Source organism: Heptranchias perlo, chromosome 12, assembly GCF_035084215.1.
Source record: "Heptranchias perlo isolate sHepPer1 chromosome 12, sHepPer1.hap1, whole genome shotgun sequence".
In the NCBI taxonomy this organism is placed as follows: domain Eukaryota; kingdom Metazoa; phylum Chordata; class Chondrichthyes; order Hexanchiformes; family Hexanchidae; genus Heptranchias; species Heptranchias perlo.
Genome location: NC_090336.1, coordinates 21,511,195 through 21,538,421, shown reverse-complemented (window position 1 = coordinate 21,538,421; position 27,227 = coordinate 21,511,195). Strand labels below are relative to the sequence as shown.

General features: G+C 46.9%; 1 protein-coding gene across 1 annotated transcript in view; it reads left to right on the top strand.

Annotated features, from left to right (window-relative positions):
• Nucleotides 1–13,339: 13,339 nt before the first annotated feature.
• Nucleotides 13,340–27,227, top strand: part of LOC137327874 (CD81 antigen-like) — an 82,001-nt gene continuing 68,113 nt past the window's right edge. The window contains exon 1 of the mRNA XM_067993758.1: nucleotides 13,340–13,496. Coding sequence (XP_067849859.1) covers nucleotides 13,355–13,496 — 142 coding nt within the window. The 5' untranslated portion in view covers nucleotides 13,340–13,354. The remainder of the gene's footprint in view (nucleotides 13,497–27,227) is intronic.

Below are 27,227 nucleotides of genomic sequence, written 5' to 3'. Positions count from 1 at the left end.
TCTGGCACTGTCTTTCTCTCTCTCTGGCACTGTCTCTCTCTCTCTCTCTCTGGCACTCTCTCTCTCTCTGGCACTCTCACTCTGGCACTCTCTCTCTCTGGCTCTCTCTCTCTCTCTCTCTGTCTGGCTCTCTCTCTCTCTGGCACTCTCTCTCTCTGGCACTGTCTCTCTCTCTCTCTGGCACTGTCTCTCTCTCTCTCTCTCTGGCACTGTGTCTCTCTCTCTCTCTGTGGCACTGTCTCTCTCTCTCTCTGTGGCACTGTCTCTCTCTCTCTCTGTGGCACTGTCTCTCTCTCTCTCTGTGTGTGGCACTGTCTCTCTCTGTGTGGCACTGTCTCTCTCTCTGTGGCACTGTCTCTCTCTCTCTGGCACTGTCTTTCTCTCTCTCTCTCTGTGGCACTGTCTCTCTCTCACTTTCTGTGGCACTGGCATTTTCTCTGTGGCACTGGCACTCTCTCTCTGTGTGGCACTGGCACTCTCTCTCTCTCTCTGTGGCACCGTCTCTCTCTCTCTCTCTCTCTGGCACCGTCTCTCTCTCTGTGGCACTGTCTCTCTCTCTCTCTGTGGCACTGTCTCTCTCTCTCTCTGTGGCACTGTCTCTCTCTCTCTGTGGCACTGTCTCTCTCTCTGGCACTCTCTCTGTGGCACTCTCTCTCTGTGGCACTGTCTCTATCTCTCTCTGTAGCACTGTCTCTCTCTCTCTCTGGCACTGTCTCTCTCTCTCTCTCTCTCTCTCTGGCATTGTCTCTCTCTCTGTCTCTCTCTCTCTCTCTCTGGCACTGTCTTTCTCTCTCTCTCTCTGTGGCAATCTCTCTCTCTCTCTCTCTCTCTGGCACTCTCTCTCTCTGTGGCACTCTCTCTCTGTGTGGCACTCTCTCTCTCTGTGGCACTCTCTCTCTCTCTGTGGCACTCTCTCTCTCTCTGTGGCACTCTCTCTCTCTCTCTCTCTCTGTGGCACTCACTCTCTCTCTCTCTCTCTGTGGCACTCACTCTCTCTCTGTGGCACTCTCTCTCTCTGTGGCACTCTCTCTCTCTGTGGCACTCTCTCTCTCTGTGGCACTCTCTCTCTCTGTGGCACTCTCTCTCTCTGTGGCACTCTCTCTCTCTCTCTCAGGCACTGTCTCTCTCTCTCTCTCTCTCAGTGGCACTGTCTCTCTCTCAGTGGCACTGTCTCTCTCTCAGTGGCACTGTCTCTCTCTCAGTGGCACTGTCTCTCTCTCTCTGTGGCACTGTCTCTCTCTCAGTGGCACTGTCTCTCTCTCAGTGGCACTGTCTCTCTCCCTGTGGCACTGTCTCTCTCTCTGTGGCACTGTCTCTCTCTCACCCTCTGTGGCACTGTCTCTCTCTCACCCTCTGTGGCACTGTCTCTCTCTCACCCTCTGTGGCACTGTCTCTCTCTCACCCTCTGTGGCACTGTCTCTCTCTCACTCTCTGTGGCACTGTCTCTCTCTCACTCTCTGTGGCACTGTCTCTCTCTCTCTCTCTCTCTCTCTGGCACTCTCTCTCTCTCAGGCACTGTCTCTCTCTCCCTCTGGCACTGTCTCTCTCTCTCTCTGGCACTCTCTCTCTCTGACACTGTCTCTCTCTCTCTCTCTGGCACTGTCTCTCTCTCTCTCTGGCACTGTCTCTCTCTCTCTCTGGCACTGTCTCTCTCTCTCTCTCTGGCACTCTCTCTCTCTCTCTCTCTGGCACTCTCTCTCTCTCTCTCTCTCTCTCTCTCTCTCTCTGGCACTCTCTCTCTCTCTCTCTCTCTCTGGCACTCTCTATCTCTCTCTCTCTGGCACTCTCTCTCTCTGGCACTCTCTCTCTCTCTCTCTCCCTGGCACTCTCTCTCTCTTTGGCACTCTCTCTCTCTCACTCTGGCACTCTCTCTCTCTGGCACTCTCTCTCTCTGTCTGGCTCTCTCTCTCTCTCTGGCACTCTCTCTCTCTGGCACTCTCTCTCTCTCTCTCTCTCTCTCTCTCTGTCTGGCACTCTCTCTCTCTCTGTCTGGCACTCTCTCTCTCTCTCTCTATCTCTTTCTGTCTGGCACTCTCTCCCTCTCTCTGTCTGGCACTCTCTCTCTCTCTGGCACTGTCTCTCTCTCTGGCACTGTCTTTCTCTCTCTCTGGCACTGTCTCTCTCTCTCTCTGGCACTGTCTCTCTCTCTCTCTGGCACTGTCTCTCTCTCTCTCTCTCTCTCTGGCACTGTCTCTCTCTCTCTCTCTCTGGCACTGTCTCTCTCTCTCTCTCTCTGGCACTCTCTCTCTCTCTCTGGCACTCTCTCTCTCTCTGGCACTCTCTCTCTCTCTCTCTCTCTCTGGCACTCTCTCTCTCTCTCTCTCTCACTCTGGCACTCTCTCTCTCTCTCTCTCACTCTGGCACTCTCTCTCTCTCTGTCTGTCTCTCTCTCTCTCTGTCTGTTTCTCTCTCTCTCTCTGGCTCTCTCTCTCTGGCACTCACTCTCTCTCTCTCTCTCTCTCTCTCTCTGTCTGGCACTCTCTCTCTCTCTCTGTCTGGCGCTCTCTCTCTCTCTCTCTCTCTCTGTCTGGCGCTCTCTCTCTCTCTCTCTCTCTGTCTGGCACTCTCTCTCTCTCTCTGTCTGGCACTCTCTCTCTCTGTCTGGCGCTCTCTCTCTCTCTCTCTCTCTGTCTGGCACTCTCTCTCTCTCTCTCTGTGTCTGGCGCTCTCTCTCTCTCTCTCTCTCTCTGTCTGGCACTCTCTCTCTCTCTCTCTCTGTCTGGCACTCTCTCTCTCTCTCTCTCTCTCTGTCTGGCACTCGCTCGCTCTCTCTCTGTCTGGCACTCTCTCTGGCACTCTCTCTGGCATTGTCTTTCTCTCTCTCTCTCTCTTTGGCACTGTCTTTCTCTCTCTCTTTCTCTGGCACTGTCTTACTTTTTCTCTCTCTCTCTCTCTCTGGCACTGTCTCGCTCTCTCTCTGGCACTGTCTCGCTCTCTCTGGCACTGTCTCTCTCTCTCTGGCACTGTCTCTCTCTCTCTCTCTCTGGCACTGTCTTTCTCTCTCTCTCTCTGGCACTGTCTTTCTCTCTCTCTGGCACTGTCTCTCTCTCTCTCTCTCTCTCTGGCACTCTCTCACTCTGGCACTCTCTCTCTCTCACTCTGGCACTCTCTCTCACTCTGGCACTCTCTCTCTCTCTCTCTCTCTGGCTCTCTCTCTCTCTGGCACTCTCTCTCTCTGGCACTGTCTCTCTCTCTCTCTGGCACTGTCTCTCTCTCTCTCTCTGGCACTGTCTCCCTCTCTCTCTGTGGCACTGTCTCTCTCTCTCTCTCTCTGTGTGGCACTGTCTCTCTCTCTCTGTGGCACTGTCTCTCTCTCTCTGTGGCACTGTCTCTCTCTCTGTGGCACTGTCTCTCTCTCTCTCTGGCACTGTCTCTCTGTGGCACTGTCTTTCTTTCTCTCTCTCTGTGGCACTGGCACTCTCTCTCTGTGGCACCGTCTCTCTCTCTCTCTCTGTGGCACTGTCTCTCTCTCTGTGGCACTGTCTCTCTCTCTCTCTGTGGCACTGTCTCTCTCTCTCTGTGGCACTGTCTCTCTTTCTCTGTGGCACTGTCTCTCTCTCTCTGTGGCACTGTCTCTCTGGCACTCTCTCTCTGTGGCACTCTCTCTCTGTGGCACTGTCTCTATCTCTCTCTGTCGCACTGTCACTCTCTCTCTCTGTCTCTCTCTCTCTCTCTCTGGCACTGTCTTTCTCTCTCTCTCTCTGTGGCAATCTCTCTCTCTGTGTGGCACTCTCTCTCTCTGTGGCACTCTCTCTCTCTGGCACTCTCTCTCTCTCTCTCTCTCTGTGGCACTCACTCTCTCTCTGTGGCACTCTCTCTCTGTGGCACTCTCTCTCTGTGGCACTCTCTCTCTGTGGCACTCTCTCTCTGTGGCACTCTCTCTCTGTGGCACTCTCTCTCTGTGGCACTCTCTCTATCTCTCTCTGTAGCACTGTCTCTCTCTCTCTGGCACTGTCTCTCTCTCTCCCTCCCTCTCTCTGGCACTGTCTCTCTCTCTCTCTCAATGGCACTGTTTCTCTCTCAGTGGCACTGTCTCTCTCTCAGTGGCACTGTCTCTCTCTCAGTGGCACTGTCTCTCTCTCAGTGGCACTGTCTCTCTCTCTCTCTGTGGCACTGTCTCTCACTCTCTCTGTGGCACTGTCTCTCACTCTCTCTGTGGCTCTCTCTCTCTGTGGCTCTCTCTCTCTCTCTCTGTGGCACTGTCTCTCTCTCTCTCTGTGGCACTGTCTCTCACTCTCTCTGTGGCTCTCTCTCTCTGTGGCTCTCTCTCTCTCTCTCTGTGGCACTGTCTCTCTCTCTCTCTCTGTGGCACTGTCTCTCTCTCTGTGGCACTGTCTCTCTCTGTGGCACTGTCTCTCTCTGTGGCACTGTCTCTCTCTCACCCTCTGTGGCACTGTCTCTCTCTCACCCTCTGTGGCACTGTCTCTCTCTCACCCTCTGTGGCACTGTCTCTCTCTCACTCTCTGTGGCACTGTCTCTCTCTCACCCTCTGTGGCACTGTCTCTCTCTCTCTCTCTCTGGCACTCTCTCTCTCTGGCACTGTCTCTCTCTCCCTCTGGCACTGTCTCTCTGTCTCTCTCTGGCACTGTCTCGCTCTCTCTGGCACTGTCTCTCTCTCTCTCTCTGGCACTGTCTCTCTCTCTCTGGCACTGTCTCTCTCTCTCTCTGGCACTGTCTCTCTCTCTCTCTGGCACTGTCTCTCTCTCTCTCTGGCACTGTCTTTCTCTCTCTCTCTCTGGCACTGTCTCTCTCTCTCTGGCACTGTCTCTCTCTCTGGCAATGTCTCTCTCTCTGGCACTGTCTCTCTCTCTGGCACTGTCTCTCTCTCTCCCTCCCTCTCTCTGGCACTGTCTCTCTCTCTCTCTCAATGGCACTGTTTCTCTCTCAGTGGCACTGTCTCTCTCTCAGTGGCACTGTCTCTCTCTCAGTGGCACTGTCTCTCTCTCAGTGGCACTGTCTCTCTCTCAGTGGCACTGTCTCTCTCTCAGTGGCACTGTCTCTCTCTCTCTCTGTGGCACTGTCTCTCACTCTCTCTGTGGCTCTCTCTCTCTGTGGCTCTCTCTCTCTCTCTCTGTGGCACTGTCTCTCTCTCTCTCTCTGTGGCACTGTCTCTCTCTGTGGCACTGTCTCTCTCTCACCCTCTGTGGCACTGTCTCTCTCTCACCCTCTGTGGCACTGTCTCTCTCTCACTCTCTGTGGCACTGTCTCTCTCTCACCCTCTGTGGCACTGTCTCTCTCTCACTCTCTGTGGCACTGTCTCTCTCTCACTCTCTGTGGCACTGTCTCTCTCTCACCCTCTGTGGCACTGTCTCTCTCTCTCTCTCTCTGGCACTCTCTCTCTCTGGCACTGTCTCTCTCTCCCTCTGGCACTGTCTCTCTGTCTCTCTCTGGCACTGTCTCGCTCTCTCTGGCACTGTCTCTCTCTCTCTCTCTGGCACTGTCTCTCTCTCTCTGGCACTGTCTCTCTCTCTCTCTGGCACTGTCTCTCTCTCTCTCTGGCACTGTCTCTCTCTCTCTCTGGCACTGTCTTTCTCTCTCTCTGGCACTGTCTCTCTCTCTCTGGCACTGTCTCTCTCTCTGGCAATGTCTCTCTCTCTGGCACTGTCTCTCTCTCTGGCACTGTCTCTCTCTCTCTCTGGCACTGTCTCTCTCTCTCTCTCTGGCACTGTCTCTCTCTCTCTCTGGCACTCTCTCTCTCTCTCTGGCACTCTCTCTCTCTCTCTGGCACTCTCTCTCTCTCACTCTGGCACTCTCTCTCTCTCACTCTGGCACTCTCTCTCTCTGGCACTCTCTCTCTCTCTCTGGCACTCTCTCTCTCTGGCACTCACTCTCTCTGTCGAGGGGCTGAATAGCCTGCTCCTGTTGCTCGCTCTCTCGCTCTCCCACCCCCTCGCCCTGCCCCCATTGCAAGAGGGTTGGAGTATTAGAGTAAGGAGGTCTTGCTGCAATTTTTGGGTTCTGGTGAGGCCACATCTGGAGCACTGTGTACAGTTTTGGTCTCCTTATCTAAGGAAGGATATACTTGCTTTAGAGGCGGTGCAACAAAAGTTCACTAGATGGATTCCTGGGATGAGAGGGTTGTCCTATGAGGACAGATTTGAGTAGAATGGGCCTATATTCTCTGGAGTTTAGAAGAATGAGAGGGGATCTAATTGAAACACATAAAATTCTTAGGGGGCTTGACAGGGTAGACGCTGGAGAGTCTCGAACTAGGGATCATAGTCTCAGGGTAAGCGGTCGACCATTTAGGACTGAGAGGAAAAATTTCTTCACCCAGAGTGTTGTGAATCTTTGGAGTTCTTTATCCCAGAGGGCTTTCGATACTTAGTCGTTGAGTATATTCAAAACTGAGATTGATAGATTTTTGAACACTAAGGGAATCAAGAGATATGGGGATCGGGCAGGAAAGTGGAGTTGAGATAGAAGATCAGCCATGATCTTCTGGATGATGTAAGGAATCTTACAACACCAGGTTATAGTCCAACAAATTTATTTTAAAATCACAAACTTTCGGAGATCATCCCCTTCGTCAGGTGAATGAGTGAAAAGGTTCTCAAATCACATATCTTATATTAGGCTGGGACAGCATCACACCAATCAAAAGGTGTCGTTGTTGTTCAAACAGGCCAGTCACGGAGAACAGCACGTCCCAGTACACTGGATATACATTGTGTCAATTACACAGGCAGACAGAAAGAAACCCAAATGGCAGAGAGAGAGAGAATATTAAAAACATAACTTTTTTTTCCCTTTTTGCTGGTGGGGTTACGTGTAGCGTGACATGAACCCAAGATCCCGGTTGAGGCCGTCCTCATGGGTGCGGAACTTGGCTATCAACTTCTGCTCGACGATTTTGCGTTGTTGTGTGTCTCGAAGGCCGCCTTGGAGAATGCTTACCCGAAGATCGGTGGCTGAATGTCCTTGACTGCTAAAGTAGTAGCCCCACCAGCAAAAAGGGAAAAAAAAGTTATGTGTTTTAATATTCTCTCTCTCTGCCATTTGGGTTTCTTTCTGTCTGTTTGTGTAATTGACACAATGTATATCCAGTGTACTGGGACGTGCTGTTCTCCGTGACTGGCCTGTTTGAACAACAACGACACCTTTTGATTGGTGTGATGCTGTCCCAGCCTAGTATAAGATATGCGATTTGAGAACCTTTTCACTCATTCACCTGACGAAGGGGATAATCTCCGAAAGCTTGTGATTTTAAAATAAATTTGTTGGACTATAACCTGGTGTTATAAGATTCCTTACATTTGTCCACCCCAGTCCATCACCGGCATCTCCACATTCTGGATGATGGAGCAGGCTCGAGGGGCCGTATGGCCTACTCCTGCTCCCATTTCTTATGTTCTTATTATCGATTTCTGGGAATCCCACCCTGTTGCACGAGAGTTTTTAAGAGCCGCAAGCAGGCAGGTATAGCTGTGACCCTGAAGCTTTTAACCTGAAGCCACCTGCCCTGAATCTGTGCATCACAAAACTTATTTTTTCCGAAAATCATTTTGGAGAAATTTATGCTTATCATGGTGAGGGCTGTTCATGCTGGGGAATGGGACACTTTCCATGGAAAGTAGGGGTTAAATGCAGTGTAGGCTCCCTCTACACTCAACATTAGAAGAGCACAACAAATTGCATTTATATAGTGCCTTAAGAAAAAGTCCCACTTCATCAATGTGATAATTTTCTGTTTCTCGTGGCCTCCGAGTGAGATTGCCAGTTTAATGCTGAATTAGGGGAAGTTTTTTTTTTGCTGAGTCCATCTCCACCAAAAACTGGTGTGAGGCTCCTCAAACTCATTTTGTACAAGGTGCATACAGTCAGCAGTATGGGACCGAAAAAAACCCCACAGTGCTCCATCTGATAGGTCCCACACTTCCAAAAATCCTCATGTTAGCCGTGGCTCAGTGGTAGTACTCTCATCTCTGAGTTATACGGTTGTGAGTTCAAATCCCACTCCAGAAACTTGAGCACAAAATCCAGGCTGACACTTCAGTGAAGTTCTGAGGGAGTGCTGCACAGTCGGAGGTGTGACGTCTTTTGGATGAGACGTTGATGTGAGGCTCCATCTGTTCCCTCAAGTGGGCATTAGAAAGTCCCAATGGAATCATTCAGTGAAGAGCAGGGGAGTTCTCCCGGTGTGCTGTTCCTAAAATAGGTTGTGCGGTCATTTATTGCGTTGTTTATGGGACTTTACTGTGTGCAAATTGGCTGCTGCGTTTGTCTGCGTAACTACAGTAATTAAACTTCGTTGGCTGTGAAGTCTTTCGGGATGCCCTGCAGTCGACTGCTCTGTTTCCATTTTTCAATTTTCCAACACTGTCCATTCTGAAAGGCTAGTGTCTGACTCGCTGCAACACCCAGTCCACCATGGGTTGCATTTCTGTGGTTTTTTTTACCTGTTCTCCGTGTACAGTTGACGTAACGGATTGTGAGTGGAGCTAGGTTGGTTTCTGCGTTCCCGTTGAGGTATAGCCACGTTCCTCGTGTATCTGAGAGGTCTACACTTGGGACTGTTTTCACTCTCTGGGAGTATATATAATGGTGGGGGGGGGAAACAAATCTTCTCCCAGTTATTTGGAAACTGAATTTCAGCATTACTGGGGAATGAAACAATTTCCACTTCCAAGTGCTTTGAAGTTGGGTACAGCGTGGTTAACTGCTGAGTGAAGCTCCTGCTTCTCTGCCCCAATCTCCCAAAGAGCTCCCTACTTCAGTGTGACACATTTCCATTGGCTGCACCAGTCATCCTGTTACCTCTTGAGTGTGATTGTCTGTTAGTACCGGTTTTATGCTGTGGGGCCCATTAGAAAGTGAATTGAGACTGTCCAAACTCATTTAATGCAGGTATAGCAGACTCTCATCTCATTCTGCCCCAGTAGATTTGAACCCAGGGACCAGAGGTGAAAGAACAGTGTCTTTGACCACGTTTTTTAAAAAAAAGCAGATTTCGTACAAAAAAAGGATATAGTAATGAAAAACAGAGTGGGGAGGTGGTTGCGGGTGATTAAAGCTTAAAGTAAAATAGTGTCTAAGAGCTGAGAGTAAGTGAGTGACCAGCTATATGACTGTCGCGCGCGGGGTGCGGAGGGAGAGGAGAGATGATCACTATCGGGGCCAGTCATGTCCTCACCTTAAATATTCACACAAGTGCACTTTCCAGCAGGAGTCACTGGACAGCCCAAGGAAATTGAAGCCAATTATAGTGTCTCCTGTGCCCCAGCTACCAGCAAGATCAGCACAGGCTTAGAACCGCACTGGGTGGTACCTTTACTCACTGGCCTGGTGCCTGGCGTGGCTAACAGCGTCCTGTACGGATGGCTCCGTCTGACAGAACCAGCAAGATTTTGGCCTTGGGCTTTTCCCACATATTGTGTGTACCATTCCTTCTAAACCAACCCCGCTCAAGGCCTGGTATGAATCATCACTGGTCACCACATCTTGGCTAGGAGATGATGTGAGCTGGTCCCTGTGTATCGAGTTGAATTGAGAAATCAATTTCATTCACCAGACTCTCCCTCCCCCAGCCCATCTCCCCCCTCCCTCTCCATCTCCCCCCTCCCTCTCCAATACACTAGAGGCAAAATCACACTTAAAACCAATTCACTTCAATGTTGAGCAATATGTTTGTGTGCTTCTCTTAATTCATCACTTCAGACTGCTCCCACCATCTGGGACAGACCTGTAATCACCAGCGCTTCACTTTAGCGTTACACAGTTCAAAATATTCTCTCCAGACGCAGCCCGAGTTTGGAAGAGCCAACATGTTTTCACAGTGCAATTGGACATTCCTGAATATTTCACTCACCCGCTATCACACTTGGCTGAAATGCTAGTGACAGCCGTGTGAGAGGGTATGTTTGAACTTGGGATTTTTTTCCCTTCAGTTGTTTTTCCAGGATAGGAGTAGAATGATCCGAGTATTTATTTAGAGAACAGTGCATCCTTTAGCCTCTGAGTTGCTTAACCACACTCCAGTTTTAAAAACAAATCTTTGGTACAAACAGCATTTGTACTAAATCTGTGCGAGTGATTAATTTCCGGTAAACCAAGTGCTTTGCTGGCTCCTGAGGAGCTATTTATAGCCTCCCTCCGTAAGCACAGGCTGTAAAGGAAGTGTAGGATTTATAGCTAAAGCTGCCGAGGGGCCGGGAGCATCTCTCGATGGAGAACGCAGCATGTGGGAAGCAGCTCTTTCAATTGCCCCTCTCTTTCTGAATCAGCTATCCATATTTTAAATATACATTGACTAACAACATAAACCAGGACACAGAATAAAACAAAACATCTTCGTGATAACCCGAAGCTTCCCAGAGGCCTGAAGCAGCCCCTGGATTCCCCCCAGCCAACTTGGCCGCACCTCCTGCTTTCAGCAGTTGGCTGAGCCCTCCCTGTTGGAAGGATCAGGGAAGTGTCAACAGCTGCAGATGTTGGTCCAGGAATCCAGGGCAGAGCTGGGGGCCCCCTGCGGTAGGTGTGTTTGGGGAGTGGTTGTGGTTAACTCTCCTTTAATCGTCCTGTGAAAGCATTCATACTTTGCACACATGCACATCTGTGACTTTGATAATTAAAAGAAAATATTTATTTTTCTGCTTTTCATTTACTCCCCTCATCCTCCTCCTCAAGGCACTGACTATTGTAGGCTTGCGTTTCCATGGATACTGCCATTCTTCATACGTGAGCCAAGTCAGCGACCATGGGGGACCGTTATAGCTGAGCCACTGGATAGCGAACAGGAACCTTTGGCTATTGTGCCCTCCCTGGCCCAGAAACTCGGAGGCTGATTTGTAGCAACCCAACCGTTGCTCTGGCTGAGATCAGCTAACTCAGCACGGGCTGGGAATCAAACCTGGGACCTTTCTGTTCTGTTTTGCTCAGTACCACGCTGGGCATTCACTTTACCAACTGAGCCAGGAGGGGAGCCCTCTTATAATGTTAAAAAAAAAACCTTGAGGTTTTCGGGGCTCTGTAGGAAATCTTTTAGATCCCTACTTCATTCAGTGAACCTGAATGAATCATTTGGAAATCTTTCCAGGGAACAAGCCCTGGAACTGCCCCCTCTCTTCCCCCACCGCCCCCCCCCCCACTTTAGCAATAAGCCATGAACTTTGTGCCTTCAACATTTGGTTTCCCCACTCAGATTTTCATGGTCAGTTGCTTCCTCTGATACAAGTGAAGAAATGTTGGCTAAACCTGTAGCTTAAGTTACAGATCCAGTCTTCTCGTGTAGTCGGGGCTGTACTTGATTTGAAGCCTTTTGGAGGCTGTTCCAACTTTTGCTAGTTTATAGGTAAGCATCAGTGCCCATCGAATTCACTGACTGCTCTGTCCCCAGTGGGTCTTTTCACTGCTGAGACCAGGATTCGAATGCAGCCAGAACCAATAGAATGAAAGTCGTCTCTGTTGGAACGTAAAACATGTTTAGAACTGTCTTGACACAGTTCTTTATGGGCCTGAGTTTACAGCACAAAACTCCTAATTTGGTACTAAATTTATTTCTTCTCTCACCAGTATGGTAAGATGGTTGCTGAGGAAATGTCACACCAATGCAAGAGGATTGCTCATCAAAGTTGACATTTAGAATTCTGTTTTTTTTTTCCAAGATTCAGACTTTCTGCGTTATCAATATATATGATAGCTGGGGTTGGGGGTTGCAGTTGGTTAAATGTTGGATAGTCACCTCTCTGACTTGGGGCCCGAATCCAGCCCAGACTGTTGGGTTGATTGTCACCTCCCTGTGCTGACTGTAGGGGTTGTGTCATCCAGTTCATAGTGGGTGCAATTTACTAAGACAAAACTGCTGCTTTGGAACAGACTGGCACTGAATTAGCAATTACACCCAGACAGCAAGTACCGCCTGGTGTACTCTGACTGGCAATACGTAATGAGCACAGTTCATTGCCCTACATGAGCCCAATGCTTTACTGACCTGGAAATGATAATCAATCTTGGTTAAACCCAGCCATGCTTGAGATTCATAAGTGTTTTAAGGTCTGATTGCTTTCCCTCTGGTACTGGAGTGTATTTCAACTATGCTGGGTGTTTTTCAAACCCAGATAAAGAGCCATGGCTCGTAGTACCGGACATCAGCAAGACTAACGAGAATAAGTTAAATCAAAAAGTAGTGATTAGTTGACATCAAGCTTGAGTTTTAAAAGCCTGTAGATTGTAAAAGGAAGAGAAGACTTGAGGGAAGTGAGGAGTTCCACAGACTTGAGAGAGAATGGGAGATGGTGCAATTAATTTTGATTTTGACGCAGTAAGGGTATATAGAGGACAAAGAGGATGCTGGGTGGCTTCTTTCGGCACTGGGAAGAAATGAGAGGAAAGTTCAGAGGAGTAGTGACTATAGTAATATTTTGGTAAAATAGATAGGGGTACGGTAAGTTGCAATGGAAAAAGAAGCTAGAGATGAGAGAGGGATCTCCCATTAGACCACAAGCTTTTTCTTGTGTTCTATTCAGGAGTGAGATGTGTTAGAGCTCGCACGGAGATAGACAGAGTATTCAAGTCTTTTATAAAGTTGACCAGCTGGCCCAGTTTTGTGTATGTTCCTCAATTACAGGGCACCTGTGGGATAGAGGATGGGATTCTGCAGATCTCTCTCATGATAATTAAATGCAGCATCGGTCCTGCTATAATCGGTGACTTACAGAACTGAGTTTTGAATTTTTTTTTACGTTATGGAACTTGTTTATAATGTAACAATGGAGGGGTCTGTAGCTTGGGGTCTCAGAGAGGTCCACACCATTATCTACAGTTTGGTATCACAGATTACTGCTGCAGCAATTGGATAAACTATGTTATTGTAGAGACGGCAGTCGAACCCTGAGGCTGCCCGTGAGTCACGTCCTTTCTCGCGTTGAAGTTTGTCTCCACCTAACCAGCCCATGATGGGGAATTGTCCTTATCCAGGCGAAGGGCCAACGCCCATTGTACAGGATGCCGTGGAAGTTGAAACGAGTAGGAGAGAAGAGCCAAGATCAATCAGGAATTAGTTGTCAGATGACACTGGGCTTGGATTCAAAAGCTGGTAGATTGTAGGAAGGGAGAGAGGACTGGAGGAGAGAGGGGTCCACAGTTTTAAGGTGCAATGGAAGAAGGAGGATCATATAGGATGGCATATTTGATTAGACAAGAGAGGGAAGCTCATGGCAGTGCTAACCATGATGGCAATGATAGAATAGAAAAGAAAATAGCGTATTAGATGAAAGGGTACAAGAAAAAACTTGGGTTTGGGTTCAGAAAAATTAGGAGGAACAAGAGAGAAAATATCAGCAGACAAAAGGCTGTGATGGTGGGGGGGCGGGGGGAGAGATGAAGAGGTTGGAAGTGAGGGATATCGAAGTGTTTAATGTTGCTCTTTTTTTTCTTGCTGCAGCTTGCAGGAGGAGTGGTTCTGGGTGTGGCTCTCTGGCTTAGACATGACCCTCAGACGACCAGTGTGCTGGAGACGCACTTTGAAGATAAATCAGCCCCCAGCACCTTCTTCATAGGTAAGAATTGAAACCTCAAGTTCAACACTGCCAGAAACGCTAACCACTGACCATGAGTAGGAACTGTATTGGAGCTGACAAATGCAGCCTAACCAAGGCCTTGAGTACTGAAGGAACCAGTAGGATTCTTAGCCTGAGCAGAATCTGTGTCAGCATATTTATAACTTCTTTAAAAGTAAAATGAGTTTAGAGCTCTCCCTGTGGCTGCTGGTAAATACACTGCCTCGTGTAGTCCTGAGCCAAGCTGTCTAGGAAGATTCCTAGTTCCATTAGCCTCAAGTTAATAGACCTCAGTAGTTGGCACAGTGCAATTGGCCTCTGTGTTCCTGGTCGAGAGAAGGAGAAAATCAGCCAGGGTCCTGTTTCTGATCGCCATCCAGTGACCCCTGCTGGGAACTGTGTGTGTGTGTGTGTCTGGTGAGAACAGTATTGGGCTCAGCTAAGATGACGCTAGAAGCAGAATAGTTTGCCAGCACACACTGGCTTGGCTCACACATGATAAATAGCCACTTGGGTGAGGAACTGGAGGGCTGCTGGCACAGGTGGGACCATAATCCCAGCACAATTGGTGCTTTCAGGCAGGAAGGGGACTTTAGAATGTTATCTAAACCAGATGCGTGATGGCAGTCCTGATTCAAAAAACATCTACCCTGTCAACATGAGAGAGCAGTTAGGTCAATAAAATGGAGTTTCTTAACATCGTTATTTTGAAACATAATTTGCAGATCGCATCACACCAGTAAATCTTTGATTTTTAAAAAATATTTCAACTTCTTTAAGTAACATCCGACAGAGAGAGGCCTTCCAACCTCTCCAAGTTTTGACAGAGATGTAAAAACAAAGCTAATGCTTGTGAACTGAGTTCCAGTATAATGAATAACCCCAGGTGCTGTCGGGAGAATTTTGTTCATTTTAGTCATGTAGAAGCTAGCACAAATCTTTCATTGAATGTTTTGTGAGGAAGAAATAAATGGAATGACTAGTAAGCTGGCACAGGATCGGCAGCATTCATTGACTGTCAAATTGTGTTTAGTGCATGATGTGGTGCGATCCCCTGCACTGCCCTGCCCAAAAGGGCACCAGCAAAGGGGTGGGGAGGCCACAAGATGGGGTCAGGGCTGGGGGTTGTTGTAAAGACATTGGGATAATTGTGTAATCCATAAAAGATCATTCTGCTCTGATTAAGCACGTGAAACAGTGAGAACCAGTTTTTTTATTTTTCTGATCAGGAGCGCCTGTTTTTTGGGCGTAAAGTGGGCGTTCCTGATCAGTAAATTGAGCGCAAGCCTGTGACGTTAGATCTCTGCCCAATTCCCCTTGTTGGGATTCTCCGACTGCTTTTTTTGAACTGGTATGGGAAGCACCCAGGATGAGTGTGCCAGAATTCCCTAAAGTTCAGAGGTTATCGGATGTACCTAGGTGATGGTACACACTCCATTGCACAGTGCCGCGACCGCGCTGCATAATGCAAGTATCAGCAACTTTTATGTTGCTTTAATTTTAAGGCAGTCCACGGTTCCACCGTTACTGGACCTCAAAAACATGTCTCAGCTTATGACACCCATTTGAAGTGCCGGAGATCTTTAAGATAACGAAAGGGTTTGATAGGGTAGACGTAGAGAAAATGTTTCCGTTTGTGGGGGAGTCCAAAACTAGATAGTCGCTAATAAAATCCAATAGGAAATTCAGGAGAAACTTCTTACCCACAGAGTTGTAAGAATGTGGAACGCGCTACCGTAAGAAGTAGTTGAGGTAAATAGCATAGATGTATTTAAGGGGAAGTTAGATAAGCACATGTAGGAGAAAGGAATAAAAGGAAATCCTAATGGGATTAGACGAAGAGGGGTGGGAGGAGACTCGTGTGGAGCATAAACGCTGGCGTAGACCAGTTGGGCGGAATGGCCTGTTTCTGTACTGTCGACTCGATGTGACTCTTGTGATTTCCCAGGAGACCAGCTGAATTCAAAAACAGTTGTGTTTGCATAACGTTATAATTGGCATCATGTCATGCTGGCGGTCAGTCCTGGCTGTGCTTGGTTTGTTTTATACTCATTTGAGTATTTGTGTTATGTAATTGATGTGATGCTATGCAAATTTGAGGTCCCGATTAACAAAAGAGCAAATAATATTTCAACCCTCCGAATCTTTCATTGCATGTGCAAATTTTAACAGCCACTGATTGACCTAACCGGATTGTTTGCTCATAATTGCTCCACCTTCTTACAAGGGCTTCCTACATACGAACATATGAATTAAGAGCAAGAGTAGGCCATTCGGCCCCTCGAGTCAACTCTGCCATTTGATAAGATCATGGCTGATCTGATTGTGACCTCAACCCTACTTTCCCGTCTACCTACCATAACCTTTGACTCCCTTGTTAATCAGGAATCTATCTAACTCGGTCTTAAAAATATTCAATGACCCTGCCTCCACCGCTCTCTGGGGAAGGGAGTTCCACAGACTCACGACCCTCTGAGAGAAACAGTTTCTCCTCATCTCTGTCTTAAATGGGAGACCCCTTATTTTTAAACTGTGGCCCCTAGTTCTAGTCTCTCCCACAAGGGGAAACATCCTCTCAGCATCTACCCCTTCTAGTCCTCTCAGGATCTTGTATGTTTCAATAAGATCACCTCTCATTCTTCTAAACTCCAGTGTATACAGGCCCAACTTGTCCAACCTTTTCTCATAAGATAACCCTCTCATCCCAGGAATCAGTCGAGTGAACCTTCTCTGAAGCATTTATGTCCTTTTTTAAATAAGGAGACCAAAACTGCACACAGTATTCTAGATGTGGTCTCACCAATGCCCTGTACAACTGTAGCAAAACATCTCTACTTTTATATTCCATTCCCCTTACAATAAATGACAACATTCCATTTGCCTTCCTAATCACTTGCTGTACCTGTATACTAACTTTTTGTGATTCATGTACTAGGACACCCAGATTCCTCTGTACCTCAGAGTTCTGCAATCTTTCTCCATTCAAATAATATACTGCTTTTCTATTCCTCCTGCCAAAGTGGACAAGTTCACATTTTCCCACATTATAGTCCATCTGCCAAATTTTTGCCCACTCAATTAACCTATCTATATCCCTTTGCAGACTCCTTATGTCCTCTTCACAACTTACTTTCTGACCTACCTTTGTGTCATCAGCAAATTTAGCAACCATACATTCAGTCCCTTCATCTAAGTCATTGATATAGATTGTAAATAGTTGAAGCCCAAGCACTGATCCCTGTGGCACTCCACTCGTTACATCTTGCCAACCTGAAAATGACCCATTTATGCCTACTCTCTGTTTCCTGTTAGCTAACTAATCTTTTATCCATGCTAATATGTTACCCCCTACACCATGCGCTCTTATTTTGTGTAGTAGCCTTTGATGTGGCACCTTGTCAAAAGCCTTCTGGAAATCCAAGTACACCACATGCACAGGATCCCCTTTATCCACATTGCTTGTTACTTCCTCAAAGAACTCTAATAAATTAGTCAAACACGATTTCCCTTTCACAAAGCCGTGTTGCCTCTGCCTGATTGCTTGAGATTTTCTAAGTGCCCTGCTATAACCTCCTTAATAATAGATTTTAGCATTTTCCCTATGACAGATGTTAAGCTAACTGGCCTGTAGTTTCCTGCTTTCTGTCTCCCTCCTTTCTTGAATAGAGGAGTTACATTCGCTGTTTTCCAATCTGATGGGACCCTTCCAGAATCTAGGGAATTTTGGAAAATTAATACCAATGCATCTACTATCTCTGCAGCCACTTCTTTTAAGACCCTGGGATGAAGTCCGTCAGGACCTGGGGACTTGTCAGCTTTTAGTTCTAATATTTTTTTCAAAACCCTTTCCCTGGTAATTGTAAAGGTTTTAAGTTCCTCCCTCCCTTTCACCTCTTGATTCACAGTGATTTCTGGCATGTTGTTTGTATCCTCTACAGTGAAGACGGACGCAAAATATCTATTCAGTTCACCCACCATTTCCTTATTCTCCATTATTAATTCTCTAGAGGACCAACGCTCACTTTACTTACTCTTTTCCTTTTTAAATACCTGTAGAAACTTACTGTCTGTTTTTATATTTCTAGCTAGCTTTCTCTCATACTCTAATTTCTCCCTCCTTATTATTCTTTTAGTCATTCTTTGCTGTTTTTTATATTCTGTCCAATCTTCTGACCTGCCACTAATCTTCGTGGAATTGTATGCTTTTTCTTTCAATTTGATACCATCTTTAACTTCCTTAGTTAGCCACAGATGATACGTCCTTCCCCAGAGTCTTTCTTTCTCACTGGAATGTATCTTTGCTGAGTGTTTTGAAATACCTCATTAAATGTCTACCACTGCATCTCTACTGACATATCCCTTAACCTAATTTCCCAGTTCACTTTAGCCAGCTCTGTTTTCATGCCCACATAATTGCCCTTATTTAAGTTTAAAACACTGGTCTTAGATTTACTTTTCTCTCCCTCAAACTGAATGTGAAATCCAATCATATTGTGATCACTGTACCTGGAGGCTTCTTTACAATGAGGTCATTAATTAATCCTGTCTCATTACACATTACCAGATCTAGAATAGCCTGCTCTCTGGATTGGATCTAGAACGTGTTGCTCTAAGAAACTGTCCTGAAAATACTCTGAGGGGTGGTTATTTAGGAGAGGAATTAAATAGTGAAATTGGTGAGGATAGTGAGAATTTTGAAGATGATCACATTGCTGCTGATCCTCTGATTCCAGTCTGTACCAAGATGCTCGGACGTTCGATATATGCAATGCTCATCTTGCTTGACTCAAAAATGTTGGCCTGTCTGGCAAAAATTGAAGAAGCAATCATTTGTGATTAAACTTTGAAGACAAAACAGTCTGAAATTACTGATTTTATTTTTTAAAAACTCATTACAGTGAAATTCAAATAAGATATTGGATTTTTATAACGTTATTTTCTTGTAAATGCCGTCAAAATGGTCCGTGAGTGTTTGAGCAAAGTTTCCCCATTATACATTTGATGTTACTCTGTCAGATGGATAAATTTGTCACATTGGCAGACTTGACTGTATAATGAGGTGACAGTTCTGAAATTGCACCTGGGTCAACCTGGAGCTGCCCTTCGGTATGGTGCAGTGAGAGTTTCTAGGATTGTTGCTGTCCGTTACATGATGCTCAACTTTTCCCTGCCAGGCGGCGGCATGGAGGTCGCAGAGGAGGTCGGCCCCCATGGACAGCAAAGGGGCAACCAAGAAGGGCGGCAGCAACATGGAGGGCCAGCAGATGTAAATCCTTTGCTAGCAACGAGAGAAATTTGTCCAGTGCCTTCCCTTTTCAATTATAAACAATTTTACAACACCAACTTATAGTCCAACAATTTTATTTGAAATTCACAAGCTTTCGGAGGCTTCCTCCTTCCTCAGGTGAATGTTGTGGAAATGAAATCCTCGAACCCTTCGCATTTATAAATCACAGAACAATACCTGGTGATTACAGATAGTCTTTCCAACTGCCCGTTGCCAAGGCAATCACAGTGTGCAGACAGAGAGGTGTTACCTACAAGGCCACCGAATATACAAACACCCAAAAATAAGAGAGAGGCAGAAACATAGAAACATCCGGAAGGAAGAGAAAGACAACAAATGACCCGTTATATTAAAAACAGATAACATTTGTTCGCTGGTGGGGTTACGTGTAGCGTGACATGAACCCAAGATCCCGGTTGAGGCCGTCCTCATGGGTGCGGAACTTGGCTATCAATTTCTGCTCGACGATTTTGCGTTGTCGTGTGTCTCGAAGGCCGAATTGGAGTACGCTTACCCGAAGGTTGGTGGCTGAATGTCCTTGACTGCTGAAGTGTTCCCCGACTGGGAGGGAACCCTCCTGTCTGGCGATTGTTGCGCGGTGTCCGTTCATCTGTTGTCGCAGCGTCTGCATGGTCTCGCCAATGTACCATGCCCTGGGGCATCCTTTCCTGCAACGTATGAGGTAGACAACGTTGGCCGAGTCACAGGAGTATGAACCATACACCTGGTGGGTGGTGTCCTCTCGTGTGATGGTGGTATCTGTGTCGATGATCTGGCATGTCTTGCAGAGGTTACCGTGGCAGGGTTGTGTGGTGTCGTGGACGCTGTTCTCCTGAAAGCTGGGTAATTTGCTGCGAACGATGGTCTGTTTGAGGTTGGGTGGCTGTTTAAAGGCGAGTAGTGGAGGTGTGGGGATGGCCATAGCGAGGTGTTCATCGTCATTGATGACATGTTGAAGGCTGCGGAGAACATGGCGTAGTTTCTCCGCTCCGGGGAAGTACTGGACGACAAAGGGTACTCTGTTGGTTGCGTCCCGTGTTAGTCTTCTGAGGAGGTCTATGCTATTTTTCGCTGTGGCCCGTCGGAACTGTCGATCGATGAGTCGAGCGTCATATCCCGTTCTTACTAGGGCGTCTTTCAGCGTCTGTAGGTGTCCATCGCGTTCCTCCTCGTCTGAGCAGACCCTGTGTATTCGCAGGGCCTGTCCATAGGGGATGGCCTCTTTGACGTGGTTAGGGTGGAAGCTGGAAAAGTGGAGCATCGTGAGGTTGTCCGTGGGCTTGTGGTAGAGTGAGGTGCTGAGGTGCCCGTCTTTGATGGAGATTCGTGTGTCCAAGAAAGAAACTGATTCTGAGGAGTAGTCCATGGTGAGCTTGATGGTGGGATGGAACTTGTTGATGTTATCGTGTAGTCTCTTTAATGAGTCCTCGCCGTGGGTCCATAGAAGGAAAATGTCGTCGATGTATCTAGTGTATAGTGTTGGTTGGAGGTCCTGTGCAGTGAAGAAGTCGTGCTCGAACTTGTGCATGAAAATGTTGGCGTATTGGGGTGCGAATTTGGTCCCCATGGCTGTTCCGTGTGTTTGGGTAAAGAACTGGTTATCGAAGGTGAAGACATTGTGATCCAGGATGAAGCGGATGAGTTGTAGGATGGCGTCTGGAGATTGGCTGTTGTTGGTGTTGAGTATTGATGCTGTCGCAGCGATGCCGTCATCGTGGGGGATACTGGTGTGGAGTGCCGAGACGTCCATCGTGGTGAGAAGTGTTCCTGGTTCAACTGGTCCGTGGGTACTGAGTTTTTCAACGCAGCTCTCAAATCAGCCATTCATACCAGTTGATGAAACCAGCTGTTAAACCTGATCAAGAAAAAAAACTGCAGTGCAACCATATTTTTAATGTCCAGTCATTTTGTGTGCATGTATTACTGTTTCCTACCACGGAGCCTCCCCTTGGTGACTATGTGTGAAGTACTTCCTCTCAACCCTAATCTTGTGCTTTGTCTGGATATTGCCTCACTGGCAGGAAGGTATTTACTATCTCTGCCATTGTATGATCCTCCACAAATAGAGTTCCTCCTTAATCCTGAGCTGTCCTAACCTCCCTGCCTTTACTATTACTTTTTATTATACTTGTAAAGGCCCTTAGTATCTCCTTTTATATTTATTAACCGCTTCTTGTGCACTAAGTGCATATATGCATGGGAGTGAGTGAAGGAGCAGTTGCAGGTGAAGGCTCTGGTGAGGGGAGGAGGCAAAGCACGCCCACTGTGTCGTAGATATTCATGGTGAGCATTCAGCGTGTTTTGAGAATGTAAAAGAGGTAATTGTAAGTGACGGAAGGCTTGTGCAGTGCATTAATGGAACAGTGGTTTCTCTTACTTTGCCTGATGTACAAAGACTATTAAACTTGTGCACTGTTTCCATGTATGTGGAATTGACAGTGACAGATCATAGAAAGGTTACAGCACCGAAGGAGGCCATTCGGCCCATTGAGTCCGCGCCAGCTCTATGCAAGAGCAATCCAGCTAGTCCCGTTTCCCCGCAGCCCTGCAAATGTTTTCCTTTCAAGTACTTATCCAGTTCCTTTTTGAAGGCCATGATTGAATCTGCCTCCACCACCCACTCTGGCAGTGCATTCCAGATTCTAACCACTCGCCGTGTAAAAAAGTTTTCCTCATGTCATCTTTGGTTCTTTTGCTAATCTGTGTCCTCTGGTTCTTGGCCCTTCCGACAATGGGAACAGTTTCTCTCCATCTACCCTTCGTGATTTTGAATACCTCTATCAAATCTCCTCAAAACCATCTCTGTTCCAAGGAGAACAACCTCAGCTTCTCCAGTCTATCCACGTAATTAAAGTCTCTCATCCCTGGAATCATTCTAGTAAATCTCTTCTGCACGCTGTCTAAGGCCTTCACATCTTTCCTGAAGTGCGGTGCCCAGAACTGGACACAATACTCCACTTGTGGCCGAACCAGTGTTTTATAAAGGTTCCTCATGACTTCTATACTTTGTACTCTATGCCTCTATTTATAAAGCCCAGGGTCCCATGTGCTTTTTTAACTGCTTTCTCAACCTGCCCTGCCACCTTCAACGATTTGTGCACATATGCCTCCAGATCTCTCTGTTCCTGTACCCCTTTTAGAACTGTGCCCTCTAGTTTATATTGCCTCTCTTTTTTCCTACCGAAATGTATTACTTTGCATTTTTCTGTGTTAAATTTCATCTGCCGTGTGTCTGCCCATTCCATCAGCCTGTCTATATCCTCTTGAAGTCTATCACTATCCTTCTCACTGTTTACTACACTTCCAAGTTTTGTGTCATCTGCAAATTTTGAAATTGTGCCCTGTACACCCAAGTCCAAGTCATTAATATGTCAAGAAAAGCAGTGGTCCCAGCACTGGCCCCTGGGGAACATCACTGTACACCTCCCTCCAGTCCAAAAAACAACCGTTCACCACTACTCTCTGTTTCCTGTCACTTAGCCAATTCTGTATCCATGTTGCTACTGCCCCCTTTATTCCATGGGCCACAATCTTGATGATAAGCCCACCACGCGGCACTTTATCAAACGCCTTTTGAAAGTCCATATACACCACATCAACTGCATTGGCCTCATCTACCCTCTGTTACCTCATCAAAAATCTCTATCAGGTTAGTTATAAACGATTTGCCTTTAACAAAATCCGTGCTGGCTTTCCCTAATCGATCCACACTCATCCAGGTGACTGTTAATTCTGTCCCGGATTATCGTTTCTAAAAGTTTCCCCACCACCAAGGTTAAACTGACTGGCCTATAGTTGCTGGGTTTATCCTTGCACCCTTTTTTGAACAAGGGTGTAACATTTGCAATTCTCCAGTCCTCTGGCACCACCCCTGTATCTACGGATGTTTGGAAGATTATGGCCAGTATCTCCGCAATTTTCGCCCTTACTTCCCTCAGCAGCCTAGGCTGTATCCCATCCGGACCGGGTGACTTATCTACTTTAAGTAAAGCTAGCCTTTCTAGTACCTCCTTTATCAATTTTTACCCTATCCAGTATCTCAACTATATCTTCCTTTACTGAGACTCTGGCAAAATCTTCTTCCTTGGTAAAGACAGATGCAAAGTACTCATTTAGTACCTCAGCCATTCCCTCTGCCTCCATGAATAGATCTCCTTTATGGTCCCTAATCGGCCTCAACCCTCTTCTTTCTACCCGTTTACTGTTTACATGCCTGTAGAAGACTTTTAGATTCCCTTTTATGTTGGCCGCCAGTCGATTCTCATACTCACTCTTTGCCTCTCTTATATCCTTTTTCACTTCCCCTCTGAACTTTCTGTATTCTGCCTGGTTCTCACTTGTGTTATGAACCTGACATCTGTCGTACACCCCTTTTTTTCTTTCATGTTACTCACTATCTCTTTTGTCATCCAGGGAGCTCTGGCTTTAGTTGCCCTACCTTTCTGCCTCGTGGGAATGTGCCTAGACTATACCCGAACCATCTCCTTCTTAGAGGCCACCCACTGCTTAATTACAGTTTTGCTGGCCAATCTTTGATTACAATTTACCTGGACCAGATCTGTTCTCATTCCATTGAAATTGGCCCTCCTCCAATTGGGTATTTTAGTGTGGTCCGTGTCCTTTTCCATAGCTATTCTAAACCTTATACTACCACGATCGCTGCTCCCTAACTGCTCTCCCACTGACACTTGCTCCACTTGGCCTGCCTCATTCCTTAGAACCAGGTCCAGCAATGCCTCCTTCCTCATTGGGCCGGAAATGTACCGGTTAAGAAAGTTACCCTGAACACATTTCAAAAATTCTTCCCCCTCTGTGCCCCTTATTGTTATCCCAGTCTATATTAGGATAGTTGAAGTCCCCAGTTATCACTACTCTATGGCTTTTGCACCTCTCTGTAATTTCCCTGCAAACTTGCTCCTCTATATCCTTCCCACTAGTTGGTGGACTAGATTTGGCAACCTCCTCCCATTCCTTGTGGTCAACTCTCCTTGACTTGCTCGAGTCCATGCCAAAGAGGCCTTTCGGATGCCTGGAACTCATCCATAATATTTTTGAGGCTGACCCTGGAAACTAGAGTGGGGTCAGAGGTCAGTATATTGGATGACCGTTGATCAAGCTCAATTGGGAAATCTCGGCTGGCGGTTCATGTTATGTTTACTTGTAAGAAGCAGCTTTATTCAGAAGTAAGGACATGGAACAATAAAGAAGCTGCTGAGTAAGACAGTACAACAAGGCTTGAATTCTGGTGTTTGCAGGTGATAAAAATTAATTGAACGCCTTCACTGACAACTGATGTCTTCACCTCATGAGGTACAAAAGTATAAAATGCACTTCTGCTTTTTATGAAAAAAGACTTTCAGGTATCCGGGTTATACTTTAGATGGTTCCAGACAAAGGACTCAAACTTTTGTCTGGTCTGAAACCGATTTGCCACTGCAGACAGTGGAGATGTAGAGTACCCAGGAAAATGCCGCTCGGTATCCTAGGAAGGTATGGCCCCTTGAGCCTGCTCCGTCATTCAATAAGATCATGGCTGACCTTCGACCTCAACTCCACTTTCCCGCCCGATCCCCAAACCCCTTGATTCCCCTAAAGTCCAAAAATCTATCAATCTCAGCCTTGAATATATTAAACAACTCAGCATCCACAGCCCTCTGGGGTAGAGAATTCCAAAGATTCGCAACCCTCTGTGTGAAGAAATTCCTCCTCATCTCAGCCTTAAATGGCCGACCCGTTATCCTGCGACAATGCCTCCTAGTTCTAGACGCTCCAGCCAGAGGAAACAAACTCTCAGCATCCTGTGCGTGTATGTGTCAAAATCTGTTTCCTCTACAAAGCACCTGTCCCACCTACAGATAGAGGATGTTGGAAAGAGGGGTGGGCAGGGCTACATGTTTATTATTGCATTTGAAAATGGCAGACCGAGCTTTGCGGTGATCCTGGCTGCTTGGTGAACTACTGCTGTGCGTGTGAGATGACGTATCTTTCCTGCCCCACTCCACCAGCTGCCGCAGCTTTCAAGTTTTCTTTCAGTTCTGGGCGGTGGCAGGGGGGAGGGGGAGGAGGTTTCCAAGCCATAACACATCTGTCCCTGTACTGATCACTGGCAACCGTTCAGTAGACCACGAATAACAGTAGTCATGAGGCCAGTTCTATAAGTAGTACTATTGAAGGGAAACTGATTTGGACCATGAAACCTCCATGTACGGATTGATCCCATTTGATTCCAGTTGTAGGCTTTTTCTGAATTTTGTGGGTTTTCTCACTTATTCTCTTCCTACTCCCCCTTATGCTCCTCTGCAGTCCAACAGCACCAAAGTGTCCTGTTACTGATAGCACAGGCTGTGTACTGCAGGTTCGGTCACTATCCTGTCTGACCATCACTGACTTGTCACCATGCAAAATTCAAACCCATGTGCAGGAGATGAGAATAAGACTGGTGGGAACGCAGCAGTAAGAGAGCAACCTAGGCTGGAGAGGGGGACGGGAGGGCAGGGAAATCTGTCGGGGTTTTTGCGGTTTACCAGTAGCAATGACTCACTGTGTATTTGTATGTTGGGTGATTGGGTTTGGCTGTAATTCCCTCTATGGTCTAATAGTCTGCTGCCTCTCAGGGTTCACGATATGAAATATGGGCACCTGGAGGAGTTACTGGAGCCCATGGAATTGTACGCTGCCAAGAATCAGCGCCTTCAGGCAAGGGAGCGGAGGAACTAATTTGGAACGTGCCTGTTGGATGTTCCAGATGGGGAGTCTGATGTTTACAGGAACTCCTGACCTGCCTTGGTTTGGGAGGGGTAACTCTTTGCTCCTGTTGACCAGGCCAACATGGGTTGTGTCTCCCGATATGTAGGAATAGTCCTTCAGTAATTCTTAGTAGTGCTGTTTCACCTACAGCCCTGCAATGTGGTCTTCAAGTGCTGCATTAACTGACCTCGTATATTGACAACACATTGTTGTCGATGGTCTGGGACTTGTTTTCCTCCCAGAGCAGTCCGTCTTAGCTACCGACAGTTGCTACAATATGGACAGCTTCTGATTTCACATCGGTTGTGGGGAAGTTACTGGAATCTATTATCATGGGCAGAGTGATCTGTTCAAATGCTCAGTCAGCATGGATTTGTGAAGGGTAGGTCATGACTGATTAATCAAGGGTTAGTTACGAGGAGCGATTACACAAATTGGGGTGGTATTCTCTAGAGTTTAGAAGGTTAAGGGGTGATCTGATCGAAGTTTATAAGATATTAAGGGGAACGGATAAGGTGGATAGATAAGGTGGAAACTATTTCCGCTGGTTGGGGATTCTAGGAGTAGGGGGCTCGGTCTAAAAATTAGAGCCAGACCTTTCAGGAGCGAGATTAGAAAACATTTCTACACACAAAGGGTGGTAGAAATTTGGAACTCTCTTCCGCAAACGGCAATTGATACTAGCTCAATTGCTAAATTTAAATCTGAGATAGATAGCTTTTTGGCAATCAAAGGTATTAAGGGATATGGGCCAAAGGCAGGTATATGGAGTTAGATCACAGATCAGCCATGATCTTATCAAATGGCGGAGCAGGCACGAGGAGCTGAATGTCCTACTCCTGTTCCTATGTTCCTATAAGTTGAATTTTTTGAGAAGGTCACTAACAAGGTAGACAGAGGAATGTCTATGGATATTGTCCATATGGACTTCCTGAAGGCATTTGATAAGATTTTGCACGAGAGATTATCCGCAAAAATAAAAGCACGTGGAATTGGAGGTAACCTTGTGACATGGGTTGGGAATTGATTGGGAGGTAGGAGACGGATCATGGATAAAGGGAATGTACACTGATTGGCGGGATGTGATAAGTGGTGCTCCTCAGTGATCTTTTTTGGGGGCAATCTCCCTCTCTCTGTGTCTCTCTCTGTCTCTCTTCCCCCCCCTCCCTCATCCCTCGCTTTCTCCCTCGTCTTTTTTTCTCTCTCTCTCCCTCCCCCTCTCTCTCCCTCTCGTCATTCTTTTTTTCTCTCTCTCTCCCCGCCTGTGTGTGTTAGTGGCTTTCACTTTGGGATATCGAGAGAGGGTAAAAATATAATGGCAAAGGGATAAACTTTACGAGTTAACTGGCCCAGCCTCACGTAATGGTGGGGCAGATCAGGCAGGGAGTGGTTTTGACTATTTGCTGCCAGTGATGAGTCATTTGCGAAGACAGGCTTGTCATATACAAAAATAAAATCATCCAACAACATGTGCTGCCCTCACCCCGACTTGCTCCAAAACTAGTGGCAGCCCTGTTTATAGAATATAGCATTGCATTTGGGGGCGGTGGCATTAAACTTGAGAAGACCCATGGAAAGTTCTAGTTATTGTAATGTGCATTATGCATTGTGAAAGTTAAAATAGACAGTTGGAGAGGAATTGAGCGAGGGAGATCTGAGGTGAGATGCTCTTTCAGTGGTGGGGCTTCCTGTTCATG